This window comes from Chlamydotis macqueenii, chromosome 7, assembly GCF_036417535.1.
Source record: "Chlamydotis macqueenii isolate bChlMac1 chromosome 7, bChlMac1.mat, whole genome shotgun sequence".
NCBI lineage: Eukaryota > Metazoa > Chordata > Aves > Otidiformes > Otididae > Chlamydotis > Chlamydotis macqueenii.
In genome coordinates this window covers 36,139,989-36,154,699 of record NC_141562.1, presented here as the reverse complement: position 1 = coordinate 36,154,699, position 14,711 = coordinate 36,139,989, and the positions used below count along the sequence as shown (strand labels likewise).

Genomic DNA, 14,711 nt, shown 5'->3' with positions numbered 1-14,711 from the left:
GCACGGCTGAGCGCTTTGCGTGACACGAATGCCGAGGAGGACGTCGCCCGTGATGCAAACGACCGCAGCGGCAGAGAACAACCAGGTTGGAGGTGTTTCACAGGAGGTGTTTGCCTCAGAGAGTGATTTAAAGCCGAGCCGGGCAAAGCCGCCAGCAGAGGTGACTTTGCTGGATGGGGAGGACAGGCAGAGCCGTGTCGTCCTCGCCGCCTGCTTCCTGCTTTTCTTCTGGCACCGGGTTATTTTCAGTTTTACGAAGCAACTGTAGCCCAACGCTGTAATGGGAGGTGATGACAGCTTGGTAGGTAGGGCCGGTGGTGCTGACAGCTTGTTGGTTACACCTTCCCCAGGAAAATCATGGCAATCACCTGATGGGGTGGGGAAAAAAAAAGAAAAAAAAAAAAAAGTGTTTGCGCAAAAGCTGTGATCACCGCCGGGATTGCGGTCCTGCTGATATTTATTCTAGGAGATCCACGGTGTTTGCAGAGACGTGTTTCAGGGAAAGGCTCCCAGCTGGGGATTTTATGAGGGGAAGAGTTGTACGGAGAAACGTTGCCGGAGGATTTGTCCAGCTTGTGTGCTGTCGGGGCTGCCAGCCTCCAGCCCCTGTCCCCTGCGGTGCTCAAGGGGAGGAAGAACCTGCGGAAAAGGATGGATGTGGGGGTGAATCAGCTCCTGAGGTCTTCCTGGCTTATGAGAGCCCTGCAGGAGGGAATCATAGAATGGTTTGGGTTGGAAGGGACCTTCAAAGGCCATCCAGTCCAGCCCCTCTGGGGAGAGTTGAGGGAAGGTAAACCAACACCTCGAATGGTCATTGCAGTTGTGAGCAAAAAGTGTTTTGGGTGGAAGGTACGTTACTGGTGCTCACTGGCTGAAGCCAGGATGGCCACAAGCATCTCCCAAAAGCCGCCTGTCGCATATTTGGGAGGATGTCTGGATTCCCATGGTTTCCTTGAGACCAACAGCAGTTGGGATGCCTGCTACCCTTTTTGGTCTGGCGCTGAAGGACAAGGTTGCGGAGAGGCTCGGAGGGGCCCAGGGCTGCCCGGCCATGGGGAACAGGCGCCACATTGTGCCACCAAAACTCTTCTTTGGCCGGTATCAATAGAGGACTTGACTGCCCGGTTTTGCCAGCTCAGCACTTCAGCATGCACTAAATTAACCCAATAAATAAAAAATGAGCAAAAAACTCCCGAGGGGTTGAGAACAGACGCTGCATTGACGGCGGTGGCTGATCCACTGCGGCTCCATGGCCAGCGCAGGTGTTACCGGCTTGGTTATTGCCATCTTGGGAGGACCCTTCCCCAAAACGTTCATCTCCACACCCTTGCGGCGCCGATCCCGGCCGTGCGGCAGCCATCCCCCATTCTGGGAAGTTGAAGCGTGGGATTTTGTGGCAGCTGGTGCCTGTGAAGACTTGCTTTCCGACCTAAGTGCCGTCAAACCTGCGTCACAGGGAGTGCCTCCGCCCTGCGCCCGCACGTGGCCTTCCTCCACGAGCGGGATCGTTGGAAGGGTTTTTCCATCCTCTTACAGGGAAGGTACAAATATTACTTGGAACAATTCATGGCTGTACATGGAAAATGTTGAGTTGCAGCATGTGTGGATTTGAGCAGGAAAAACGAGGCTGTTGACTTTATTATCTTGCCAAAGTCCAATAGACTCCAAAATTTCCCTGAAAGTCAAGTACATCCATGGCTGTTCTCCAAGATGTGTCCAAGCTTGGGAAGGCTTTTCATTTGGGTGGGAAGAGTGTGCCATGGACCTCTTTAGTCGCTCTCCAGGTTGCGTCCTCCTTCATTCATCATTATAAGCCTTGCCTGTCTCCTTCTCTAAAGATCTGTAGAGCATCTCCCATCCACGCGGGATGCTCCAGCCCACCCACAGCAGCCCGGCACGCCTGCGCCTGGGTACCGAGCCCAGGGAAGTGCTGGGGCCAGGAGATGAGCTCGATTAGCAAAAGGAGAAAAATTAACGTTCTCATAAGTGCCAGAGTTTTGTTTGGAGAAGGGATTTGCACTTCTGAGAGGGCTGTTGACTTTCAGGAGACGTAGGCTTTCAAGTACCTAAATCTCTTCTGGAAATATGCTTGCAAATTTTTTCTGAGTACTTAGAAAATAGTTCTCCTGTGTCCTCAGGCCTTCTCCGAGCGCAGCGGTAATTACAGGTTGTCCATTAACCACAGCGTGCAGATCTCTGCTCGAAGCCGTTACGCGTTCAGTACCTAGAAGACAGCCCGCATGGAGAGGCACGGCTTGTGTGGAAAAAAATATGAGGGGTGACTGGGTGCAGTTGGGTTTTTAAAGGACAAATGCCTGGGTTTGCTTCATTTAGAGCCTGGGGTAAGTTATTGTGGTGGACTTACTCCCAGCTTACTGGATTTGAAAGGAAAAAAAAAACAACCTCAATGTTTGGAGGAAGGCTGCGTCTTCAGGCCATGCGTTTGGTCATGAACGGTGCCATGGTGGATTCTGCCGGGTACTGACGCTCTCCTGGTGACTCCTTTAGAGCTGTTTTCCTTCACGTGCCCATCTCCTACGGCCTGTAGACAAAGTAAAAGCCATGCTGCGGTCTCCTCATCACGGAGGCTTCGGTTGACGCCAGAAAAAGCCTCCCCAGAGATAGGGGTCTTGCAAGCGAGGAATCTATGGGGGCCGTAGATCAGGTGAGCATCTTCAGCACGCGGGGGCTGCCTTCCCCCCGGGTATTTGTGGGGTGCACACTCAGGTGGGATGTGGCTGGGCCAGTTGTCTGCCATCTCCAACCAGATCAGGTTGCTCATAGCCCCGTCCGACCTGGCCTCGAATGTCTGCAAGCTCCTCGTTGTTGGTGGAGTTTGGAACCGCTTTGAAGACATGATGGTGCATAAACTGAATCAAGTTTCTGGCCAAGGCAACCAGGCACAGAACCTCTTCGTTAGAGAGATGAGGGACAGAGAACTGACCTCACGTGGTCTTTGCTAAGGGAGGACAGCCATGAGCCGTCACAGTAGAGGGTTAAGCAGCAAACGAGCTCCATCAGCTTAAAGAAGGGGCTGAAGTTCCTCTTCACCAGTTTAATAAATGGAATTGTTGGAAAAATTAATTTATTTTTGGTGGAACAGCTCCGTTCGGCCCTACGTGTGCAATGGTGGAGGTGGTGACGGGGCCGATCCGAGGTGGGGGTGTTTTTGACGCCCATTGCAGGGGCAGGGGAAGCGCAGGAGCTGCCACGGGTGGGGAGGTTGGGGTTTGCAGCGGCTGCGAGCTGAGCGTTTCTGCTCATCTGCTTGCTTTCTGCTGGGATGGGGTGGGGCTGACGTGTTTGGGGGTCGGGGGGGCTCTCAGCTCACCTGGTGTCACTTCTAGGCCATCACGGCTTCAGGATTCCCTCCCCACGCCTCTCTCAGCCGCGTCTTTCCCCTTGCCTTTGCAGAACCGCCAGACTTTCAACAGCCTTACCTGCCTTAGTGTCGCGGCCGAGGACGGCTCCCAGCGGCTCCCCGCCCCCCGGCCATGGACCGCGGCCCCCCGCTCCCCGGAGGTGATGCCGGGCAGGACCCCCGCCTGCACCCCGGTGCCGGAGCCGACGCGAGCGAGGGCCGACGAGCGCCAAGCCGGTCGGGATGACCTCTCCTGCGAGGAGGAAGAGGAGAACAGTGGGAAGGAGGAGGACAGGGCGGCGTGGCGGAGCGGTGGGCCGGGCGCAGAGAGCCTCTTCCAGCTGGACGGCGAGATAGATATCGAGCAGATAGAGAACAACTGAGGAGGGAGCGGGTCCTCTCGCCCCGGGACCGGGGGGGCGGCTGGCCGAGCCGTGGAGGGCGCCCCGCTGCCGGCCTGGGGGTTTGCGGGGCCCTGCCACTGCTCCCCTCCTGCCAACCGGAGGGGACAGAGCAGCTTTGCCAAAATTTCATCAGGTATTTAGAGCAATTTGTGTGCGCGCACGTGTAAGCCTCGGCATTTTTTGTGACTACTGTAGCCAGAGCTCCGCTAGCGGGAGGAAACTGCCTGGCCAACTGGGGGAACTGGGCGCGGGGATCGCCCAAAAACTCACATTTAGCAAGCAAACGGCGTTTGCAAATGTAGGGTTGGAGCTGATGGGGCCGGCCGTGCTCCCCCGCGTCCCGCCTGCGCTTGATGCGCAAGGAGAAACCACCACCCGTGGGACTGGAAAAAAATGTGGGAAAACCAGAATATTGGGATTTGCAAACCGAGCGCTGGCGGGCGCCCGCGGCGCCTCATCCGCCATGGCCCCAGCACCAACCTCGCTCCCGGCGTCCCTGGCAGTGCTGTGAGGAGGAATTCACAAGTGAAAGGTTTTGCTGAAATTTAATAATGGTAAAAGAGCTGGATTTTTACTTTTTTTAATTAAAAATTTTCTTTTTCCTGATTAAAGGGACCGCCAGCCCGCCCAGCCCCAGTGTGGGGCGGCATCCGCAGCAGCGCTCATTGGGCGCTGCCCAAGGATGCTCAGACCTTCCCTATTTTTTTCCTTTCCAATCCCTTCTCTCAAATCCATCGGGAAAAAGCCCCGATCAGGCTCGGTGCCACTCTCTCTCGGGTTCCCAGCACCCAGTTTGGAGCGGGGCCGGGCCGGTTACCCACGTACCGGTGGCCGTGCCCTCCTTGCTCCCCACGGCACGGCTGCCTCCCCCTTTTTTTTGGCTCTGTAACTGTGAAAGGGCTGCGCGCCCGAGGCTCGCCGCGGGGTTACTTGACAAAATCAGCTGGCGAGAGGCTGGAAACCCGGGTAGCAGCACTGAAAGCTTTTCCTGTGCCTTCCGCAAGCGCAGATCAAGTGGTGACCGTTACGTTTGTACAACAGGAATTCTCTTTAGTAAAAAGAAGAAAAGAAGCTGTCCGCTTGCTAACAGGTTTAGGACACATGTATTATTTTTTTTCTCCCTCGTTTTATTTTTTTTTTCTTGATTATTTGTTTAAAGCTCTAGGAAAGCTGTACAAGTGGCTTCCAGCATCTTTTGCAGGTTCCCTGGAGCTTGGGGTTTACTTCCCAAGCTCTGCAAAAGCAAGAAAGGAAAAAAAAAAAAAAAAGTCGTCGATACCAACAGCGATTGAAGACGTGACGTTTTTAACGGGGTTGGCAGCCCTGCTTGGCAAAGCTTTGGGAGTCCATCATTCAGGAAAGGCTGAGAGCCACTGGTACAGGATTTGTTCCTCATTTCTGGTTACGTTAGTGCACTTTTTTCTGCGGCGGTTCGGGATGCGCGTGGCGTCTCCCGGCACTGTGGGACCCATCAGCTGTTATATAGCTTTATCCCTGTCCTGGTGCCGCAGAGGTTTTGCTCGCGGCCGTGGCCACGTCCGCTCCCTCCAGGCAGGGCCAGCCCCAAATATTTGGGGAGGGGACGACAAGGATGTCTTTTCATTTTGGGAACCCTCCAGCTCTTTTTAAAGTGTTGCTCAACGCATCGTTTAAAAGAAAATACATCCTGGCTTCGTTTTTAGCTCTCCTGTAGCGGAAGGCGCTGCCCGTCTCAGATGTTTCGGGAGGGTCCAGCCACGCCAGCGTTTCCCCGGTCCGTGCCCCAGAACCTCACCTTTGAGTCTTCCTCGTGCTCCGTACCCCCACCACTGCCGCGTCCCCAGTGTCGGGGCGCACAGCTCCCGCTGGCCACAGCCACCTCCTCAGCTGCCAGCTCCCGGCTGACCGAAAAAGGGCAAATTCACCCCAAATCCGTGTCCGGCTGCTGACGCAGAGCCCTGGGGGGGGCTCTCACACGGGGATCACCGGGGCTGTCATTCCTAAGGGCTCCTGTTTTCTTTTCCAAGGGCTGCTACCGGTGCCGTGCTCACCCCCCCCGCCCCGGGTCGGACGGTGACCCACCGCCCGCCGCCCAGCCGTACCCGACGTAGCCGTAGCGTCCCGTTTACACACAGCGCAACCCGCTTGCCTTACTAAAGACGCTTCTCCAACGAGTCGTGGCCTTACACCGGGCACGGTAGCGTAGGCGCAGGCTGCGGTTTTGAGGCCACGGTGGCGTTTGGTTGGGTATTTCGTTGTTGGGTTTGTATGAGTTCATGTACTTACTCTGCGTTTAAGAAAGCCTTACTTTTAAAATTTTTTTTCTCTCTCTCTGTAGAGGTAAAACATTTGTGGATTTATATATATATAAATATATATATATAAAATAAAATAATTAAAAATATTGAATATAATATAGTATGTGCCTCAGATTCAGGGGACAACCTGTTGATTGATTGTAAAGTCAGAAGTGGCGTCGCTCCCCGGCGTCACGAGATCCGTGTGCCCGCAGGGACCGCGGCGGGACAGCGGGGCATCCCCTTCCTGGCAAATCCCTGCCGGCTGCCGGAATGTGATATTAAAGTCATATGCAGACAAGGGATGTTATTCCTTGCTAGGTAGCTAAAACAGGCTCATTGTTGTGAAAAAAGGCTCGGTGGCTTGTCCAAAAAAAAAAAAAAAAGGATTTTAATAGGAAAAGTCTTACCATGCGGATGGGGAGTTTGCTGTGTGTTTGCAGATGCAGCTCTCTGAGCCTGTTTTATGAAAGATCACGTCTTAAAAAGAGATAAAAAGAAGCATTTGTAAAATAGATATTGTAATTTTTCCACGTTCTAGTGTAGCCTACTTGGGCGGTCCAGTTGTGTTTCAAGTGCTTTGTTGAAAAGCTCCTGGCTGAAGGGGCGGAGGGGCTGACGTCGGGCGTCGTAGGATTGTAGCAGTGCTTCACGGTGCGATGGGTGCGGTGGTCAAGAAATCAAAGGAAGAAGATGGCCAAAAAAAAAAAAGAAAAAAAGAAGAAGAAGAAAAAAAAAAAAAAGCCTTCTGAAGCTATGCCCTGTAGTAGCCAAGTCTCGCTGGCAACTGCACAAGCGCAGCGGGACGTGCGTGTCCCCGGGGAGGGGCTGCCCACGCGTACCCCCTCCGTGACTCCGATTGCACTAGAGCAGCTCAGTCTCAGGAAATCGCTTGTTACTTTTACTGTGTAAATAAAGCTTCCCGGTTCAACAACCTCCCCGGCCGGCCTCGCCTCTCTATGCTGTCCCCCGCGGCCGCCTGCGGGGTCGGGGGCGTTGGGGACGCCGCTGCCCCTCGGGGACGTAATGGTGGGGTCGTGGCTTCGGTTGGGGTTTGATGGGGCAGAGGTGGGTGTGGGTGCAGGAGCCCCGCGTGCCTCTCCTCTCCCGTGGAGGGTCTGGCAGCACCTCCTTGGCATCTCCGTGGGTGCTGGTAGCAGGGGGGTGTCCCAGAAAATGGGTGTGGGTTGGGAAAGCCCCCAGCTGGGACCCTACATTGGGCTGTCTGTTTTAGAAAGAGTAACGCTGTCTCAGCCCTGGGTTGCAGCAGATAAATACGAGCTTTTTGGGATGTTCATGTGCAGGCAGATGCCATCCATCCTCCTGCGATGGGGGGACATCTCCCGTGCCCCCCCCCGGCGTGACGCTGGCTGTTATTCAGCCGTAATGCAGCCAAAGAGGTAACAGCGAAATACAAATCAACACCTAAATGCCACGTAGCACCTTATGCTTTGTGCTTAAGGACAGAGATAACGTCCCACCCCTTAAAATCCAAAGTCGAGCAAGGGAACATCACCACAGCAGGGCGAGGGCACACGAAGGGTGTTAAATAAATCCATGGGGAAACGGGGGCGATAGCTCCCTGCAGCCTTTGTCAACCAGAAAGGAAAACGGCTGCGTTTCCTCGAGTGAGCAAACCAGTTTAAAAAGTTTCATGACAGATGGCAGGATGTTTATCTGCCTAAACTTAATCAGATGGAGGTGATAGGCTTAGTGTACGAGAACAAAAAGGAAGAATTATAGGATAAAAAAGAAATTCTCAGTGAGCCGTCACGGCCCGAACGTTCGACCGGGGTCTGCAGCGTCCTTCGCCTGTGCGCGGGTGCAGACAGTGCCGTACACTTTGGCTGAACTGCTACCCAGAGGATAAAAAGCTACAAAAACAGACCAAAAAAAAATTGCACTAAGGTCATTTTCCCAGATGTGGTTTATTTTATTATCATTTCATTCCTAGCCTGCTTCCCCCCACTCTCCCCAAGGGGTGCCGTGCAGCTCGGTGGCCAGCTGGTAGCTCTGAAAAACAAGGGTTTCCAACGCTCCTCCAGGAACATGGAGCAACACTTGGGTGTCCTTCAGCGACTGGGGTCATCTTCAGCGGTTGGGACGGCGGGAAACGTGGCTGGAAGGATCATTTACCTCCCGCTTGCAAATGCGGGAAGCGGGAGCTGAGCGCAGACAGTGGCCAGAGCACGCAGCCTGAGCGTACGTATATACAAATATATGGACCACGTACATAATTCCGTACCTTCCCGTGGTCCCGCGGGAGGTCTGAAGCAGGTTGAAGTCCCAACGGTCTCGTTCCATTCCAGTCTAAAGTACCAAGCCTTGCCTAAAACCCACGGGGGGTGCAGAGCTGCTGGCACGCTGGTGAAGAGTGGGCTTTTGCCTATGAAAGGGCGACATCCGCAAACGCTGGCAACGCGTCGGTGAAGGTGGGCACCCCCTGCTTCCCTGGGGCAGAGGATGGGATGGAGCAAACCCCAATTTCTAGTTCTGCTCCTTGGTTTGAGCTCCTGTTCCTGCCAGGCTCTTGCCACACGGAGCACGGGCAGGTGTTGGCCACGCACGCCGCGACAGCTGCGCTGCAAAACTGTCGGGTGAGAGAAACTAAAAACTCCAGGGATCTGCTGGAGAACTGCAATGCAGGGGGCAGCTCATTTTAACAACGTTTATTCTGATTAGAGAAAAAAAAAAAGACAAACCTCATGCCCGTCCCTGCTCAAGGGAGCATCCCTGGGCCGCCCTGCACACGCTGAGCGCTCCCCGGCAGCAGGACGGGGCTGAGCTGGGGCCACACTGGTGGCAGAATTTACAGTCGTGGCGGGATGACTGATGGAGCCGGTGCTTTACAGAGACCGGCTCCCAGCTGGGACCGGAAACCTAAAGCCACAAGTGCCAGCACCGGCCAGAGCCGAGCTGCCAGCGCTGGCCTTCACAGCAGAGCCCAGCATCCCTGCCGCGCCGCTCCACGCTGGAGCACCCGCAGGCAGGCGAGCTGGAGCTGCGCGGGGCTCAGCGCCGACAGCACCCAGGCATTTCAGACCCTCTGAGCATCCCTGACGTGAACACAACAACAAACGGGCCAGATCTGCAGGACGAGGTTTATTCTCGACAGGACGGCACAGTTATTCCCTAATGTGTCGCAGCGTTACCGGATTCCTGAGCCCTAATCCGGGGCGGTGCTGGTCAGGGGCTAACTGTGGCAGAAACGCGGTTACCGGCAGGCCAAGGGCGCAGGGGCTGTCCCCCTCCCCAGGGTTTTCGTGCTGCCCACAGCCAGAGGCGCGCACGGGACCCCGCAGAGCGGGGCTGGGCCGGTGCACCCCAGCCCAGGGCTTGGTGAGCTCCATCACCCCTCAAGGACATCCCCCCAACCCATCTCAGGCACCCCAAAAGGGTGAGTGAAACAGCAAAGCCTGTCCATCAAGCAGTGCTGATCCTCTGTTGCCACCTGGGCACCTCCGGGCTGGGTCCTTGGTGTGAGCAAAAAGTTAAAGGGGGTACAGCCCCTCCGAGGGTCACCCAGAGGAGGCAGAGGCCCCTCACCACCCTCAGGGCTCCCCGTGGGCAGAAAGGCCCAGCCCCAGCCCCAGCCGGGGACGAGCCCGGCATTTTTGGGAGAGCTGAGGGGAAGACGCTCAAGACGTGCCAGAGGACAGCAAGTTCCCCTGACGAGGTCAGTAGATCATTTTAGTACCGTTACAGGAAACACGTAGAACTCGGGCGTTCACCACCTCGGGCAAGGCTGGGGCTGGGTCTGTTAACGTCAGGTGGAAGTGGGAGAGGACGAAGTGGCGTCGCGGAGGGGCTGCATGCGAGGTCTCCTCCTGGCTCCTTCCCACCTCCCGCAGCGCCGTCGGTTTTAGAGCTGCTGCAGGATAATGTCAACCGCTTCGGCAAGGTTGTTCACGTAGGCGTCAGGCTTCACGTGGGGGTGGTTTTCATCGCAAGGCCTGTGAAGGAGACAGCAAGGCATGGCTGAGCGAGGACAGGCTCCCAACCAAGTCCCATCTCCCTGGCCGTCCTGCTGCTGCGTTCCCAGGGGTGAGCCTGGCTTTCACATTCCTCTCTTCTGTTCTTTTTTTCCCCTTTCTCTCCCTACCTCCCCCATACCCAGTCCTTGTGCAACTGGGCTGAGCAAAACTTTGCAAAGTCTTGTATGGAAGACAATCTACATCGTTAACTAACTAATCCAAACGAACGCACCACATTTTACACGGCACTTCTTCATCCAGGCAAACAGCAGTATCAGACAGGGGGGACACTTCGCTGCAAGCCTAGGGTCCTACGAAACTGTGCTAATAATTATTCTCCCATGGTTTTTCTCTAGAAATACGTACAGAAAAGAAGAAGTCACTTCCAACGCAGAGACAGGAGAGGCCTGTACGCAGCCTCAGTGAAGAGGAAGGCTCTGCCAGGCTTTAATTTTGCAGGACCACCTTCTTGTATATCTAGCAGCGGTGGTTTCGTAAGCTGCCGTGAAACAGGTCAGACTCATCCTCCAGCGCCCCAAAGCAGAGCGGCTCGAAGCCATTTTTTTGCCAATGATTTAATTAGAGGTACTGGCCTAACGAGGCGCAGATGCACAATCCTCTTTTACTGACTCAGCAGCGTTGCTGGGGGCGGGGGGGGCAGATGCGGGAGGCGGAAATTTTCCAAACCTCCTGGTCCTGTTACGGCTCTTGGGCTGAGAAACCCAACGGCTGCTGAAGAGAAAACACGTATTTGATACGCTCAGCGGCTTTCCTTTGGGAAGGAGATGCGAGCCCTCATGTCCACCTCCCACCTCTGTCGCTGCCTGTACAGGGCAAACCCTTATAGAGCACGGGCCGTTTTCTCGGAGGGGAAGATGCCTTTCCCAATGGATCCATGGGAGGCAGAGAGATTATCAGTGTTATTTACGACAGGCAGAACTTGGTGAGCACTTGTTTGTACAAGTACCACGTTATTTCTTCAGTTCCAGCCCCGAAGCTCCCCAGGGCTGTTTCCTTTCTGCTCATTTTTCAGCGGTGCTCCTCACGAGCTCCTCGCAAAGGCACGGCCTCTCTCAGGAGCCCACGCTGCTGGACGTTTTACCTGCTGCGAAGTTACAGCATGCAACTAGGAACAATAAAGAAGCTTTCCTTGCGTCTCCTGCAAAGCCACGTCTGGCACAAGGACGATGGCTCCATGAAACAAACTCTGCATCGGTGCTGGCTGTCATTAAAGCATCTTATTTAAAAGGTAGAACGTTATTCCACAAGTCTTTATTTAATTATCCATGTTCTATCTTGTTACAGGGCTAGGGTGCAATAAGAACAGTAATTATGATGGTTTTTAGGTTTTCCTCAACTGAAGAAGAACTGAGATTCCTGAAGGTAAAGCAAGTTATAATATACACCGGAGAAAACCCTTCAAATATAAAGCAAGTGAAAATCCAGTATGTACCCATCCCTTAGGTGGTGATTATTGCTCTCCCCGTGATTTAACCAAAAGGCTTTTCTGAATACAGAAATACCTTTGGAGGGTGGTAAAATAATAATTTCTTGGCAATAATCCTTAATTTAAGCGGAGATCTACAAAAAGCACAAAACACCTTTCCATTGTACGCCCTGAAAAATGTTTCTTAGCTTACACATTAGGTGGAAATGCTTGAAACGAACACTTCTCCAAGAAATTCTCAATTACACAGCACTCTTTGATCTATTGAAAGGATTTTGTGATGGGTATCTGTGCTGATCATACAGAAATCACCTCTAACTCAGCTGCTAAACACCAGTCAGCAAGGAGATGCCCTGTACGGCCTCCCCGTGTGCGGTGGGAGGGGTGGGTGTGCGTAGACACGTACACACAAAGCACACGGCCTCGCTCACCACGCAAGGGTTTATATGCCCATCACTGCAGAGCACCGGGATAAACCAAACTTCCCCGCACCCAAGTCCGGGTGCCAGAAGTGAGGCTGAAGAGAGAGCTGTGCCATAAAACCTCTGGGCAAAGCCAAGATGCTGGAGGATGAGCCCTTCTGCTGCTCTCCAAAGGGAGCGGAGTCCGTGGTGGCTCTACGCCAGCCTCTCCCTTGGGGGATTCACACCTTTTCCCCAGTGACCAAAAGTTTTAAGACACCCTGCAGTGGAGCACTGTGTTCTGGAGCTCAGCCCCGATGTCCTGGGCGTCGCTGCGGTGCGACAGAGCCTCCCTGGACAGGGCCACCGGGTGCAGGTGGAAACCTGAGCCAAGAGCAGATCTTGCTCTGAGGGCTTCAGCTTGGCTTCTCTTCCAGCAACAACGACCCTTTTTGCATTGCGCAATGGCAGACATCAAACCAGCAGGTCAGACAACTGACAGTGGAGGTTATTTTTAGCACTTTTCTCTTTCATATTCCAGAAATAATTAAAAAAAAAAATCTAAAAATATGTTTAATTTGCTAGGTCAGTTGAAGAATAAACTTGCACTGAGCTAACTTTGAGATAAACTTCTGATATATTTTTCACGTAGGACTCTGGTTGCAGAGAAGAACATAAATCAAAACGACAGAAAATTATATTCTGTAGCTGAATATTGAGCTGTCAGCAGTCTTGGCCGGTGCACAAACTCGCTTGTGAAAAATCAACTACAGCCTTGGGAAAGACTCAGGACTCCTTGGAGTGGTGAGCACCACAGCCTGGATGTGTACAGAAGGAACATTTTCCAGCCCAAGTTGGCCACGACAGCTGTGAAGCGCAGAACTTCATTCCTACATCGCCTTTTCATGGCCACCTCGCTGGTATGCGAAGCGGTCAGGGAAAGAAGTGGCTTAGCACAGGGACCTTCTGAAATACAGGGTGGTCCTTCTTGGTGGCAAGGGCCTGGGGACACGTGATCCGTGCCTGCCCCTCTGTGCACAGGGCAATGTTAGGAGAATACGTTCTTCAAAAGAAAAAGCCTTCCCAAACGATCAGTGCGTTACAACACATTAAAGATATGAAGTGTCTTCAGCATGATGCAACGTGGACAGAGGTCTTGAGGCTCGGTAGTTACTCACATCCATCAAATCACCCTCAGGAGATGACTAAACGTTCTCCTCTCCCAGGGACCATTCATCACTGTCAGCGCTGCAGAAGCTGAGCGGCTATCCACAACCCCACGTGCTCCGAGCTAGATCCTCTGCCAGTACTAAACTGGTTAGTTCAGATCAATGCTTCAGCAAGAGACATCAAGGAAGCAGCAGGGTGCTGCAGAAAACTGGCTCTGTGATTTTAACTCTTCACTTGGTCACCTGGTAAGAGAAGCTCCAGCATGGGATCAGGGCTACTGACTAGCAGAAAGCGATGGTTTCCTCCTGGTGAAGCATAAAACCAAATTCCAGATCATAGAATCACAGAATGGTTAGAGTTGGAAGGGACCTTCAAAGGTCATCTAGTCCAACTCCCCTGCAAGGAGCAGCAAAAGATCAGCTTCTGCAAGAATAAGAAGGTTCACTCACTGTCTGGGTAAGATGTCCACTTGGATAGGTCTTGTCTGACAAGGTAAATTCCCCACCTAGACTCAGCTATCAGGAATGGTCACGAATTGCCCCGACCTGCTGTGTAATTTTCTCAACGGTTCACCCAGACGCAGCTGAATACCTGTGAGGGGTGAAGGGATCTACGCTGGTTCGCGTGGTCCTTTGCAGGAACTACTTTGAGAATTTGAAGTGGATGAAGGAAACATAGGCAACAGCAAACATATGTCCTAGAAACTTCACGTGCCAGTTGGAATGACTTTCTCAGTGCCTCGCTTGCACTCATTTCCAACAAAACATAGGGAGAACAAAAAGGAAACACTCCGATTACTGTGTGGACGAAATATTTAGCAGATGAAAGTCTAAGTGGAGGTGGCCACCATGGAGAGTCCCGGCCACAGGGATGGGAACAGCCCCAGGACTCAGCTCAACCCGGGACCTGCCGAAACCTGACTTCAGAGAAGAGGGGCAGATGGGGACTGATCAACACATGATTAGTATCACAGGCTAAAATTAGCTTTCGTACAATTCTTTAAAAAGCGGAGTAGGTAGGAAAAGCATCACACAGGGCCAAAGCAAGGGGCAGGAGTTAATTTGAAAAAGACAAACGACCTCGCATTCCAGCCGGCAGAGCCGCCGTCATTTGGCAAACCTGATCTGTAGGGCTGCGTGTCCCACTGCCGCTGACCTTTCCAGCAGCACGGCTTTCCGTGAGAGAGCGAAACCCATCCCGCCGCCTCTCCCTCTGTTTGTACAAGGGATCTCTCGGTGTCACCACACTGCCTTCCCACCAGCTCCCCAGTTAAGCAGCACATACTCCTGCTGCATAAAATTAGATAAAATAGCTTGAAACCATTTCTCCTGACAGCGTGTTCTTCAGGGGCTCTTACCACGGCTGTAAAATATGTGAGACAGAGTTTTAACGAGATTTTCTTTACGAGGAATGTAAACAAACGCTGTAACCTTTGCTAGTTTCTCTGGACAGATGCAATAATTTTTCTCGGTGCCACGAGTGAAACTCTCGCTTTCGTGAAATGTGCAATTTAATCAGTTTGGCAGGGAAAACCCAAATAAATCACAGTGACTGGCAGCACACTGACGGGCAGTTGATGAATGGCTGTAGAGCGCTTTGCCTGACGTCACGATGAGAGACAAACCTGCACCGGAGCCACTAAACGCACCCGGTGTTGAAGCAGGTTCCAGAACTGCAG

At 53.3% G+C, this 14,711-nt stretch overlaps 2 protein-coding genes across 6 annotated transcripts in view; one reads left to right on the top strand and one right to left on the bottom strand.

The window, feature by feature from the left end:
* Nucleotides 1-6,979, top strand: part of FAM53B (family with sequence similarity 53 member B) — a 46,562-nt gene extending 39,583 nt beyond the window's left edge. For 2 of the 3 annotated variants that reach the window (XM_086751663.1, XM_086751665.1), the window contains exon 5: nt 3,415-6,979. In XM_086751663.1, coding sequence (XP_086607789.1) covers nt 3,415-3,744 — 330 coding nt within the window. In that variant the 3' untranslated portion in view covers nt 3,745-6,979. The remainder of the gene's footprint in view (nt 1-3,414) is intronic. The other variant, XR_015259011.1, reaches the window with a different exon arrangement.
* Nucleotides 6,980-9,130: 2,151 nt separating this feature from the next.
* Nucleotides 9,131-14,711, bottom strand: part of LHPP (phospholysine phosphohistidine inorganic pyrophosphate phosphatase) — a 76,663-nt gene continuing 71,082 nt past the window's right edge. For all 3 annotated transcript variants that reach the window (XR_015259120.1, XM_086752777.1, XM_086752779.1), the window contains one exon: nt 9,131-9,994. Coding sequence is in view for 2 of the 3 variants with exons in the window: in XM_086752777.1 (XP_086608903.1) it covers nt 9,904-9,994 (91 nt within the window). In the remaining variant the exon portion in view is untranslated. The remainder of the gene's footprint in view (nt 9,995-14,711) is intronic.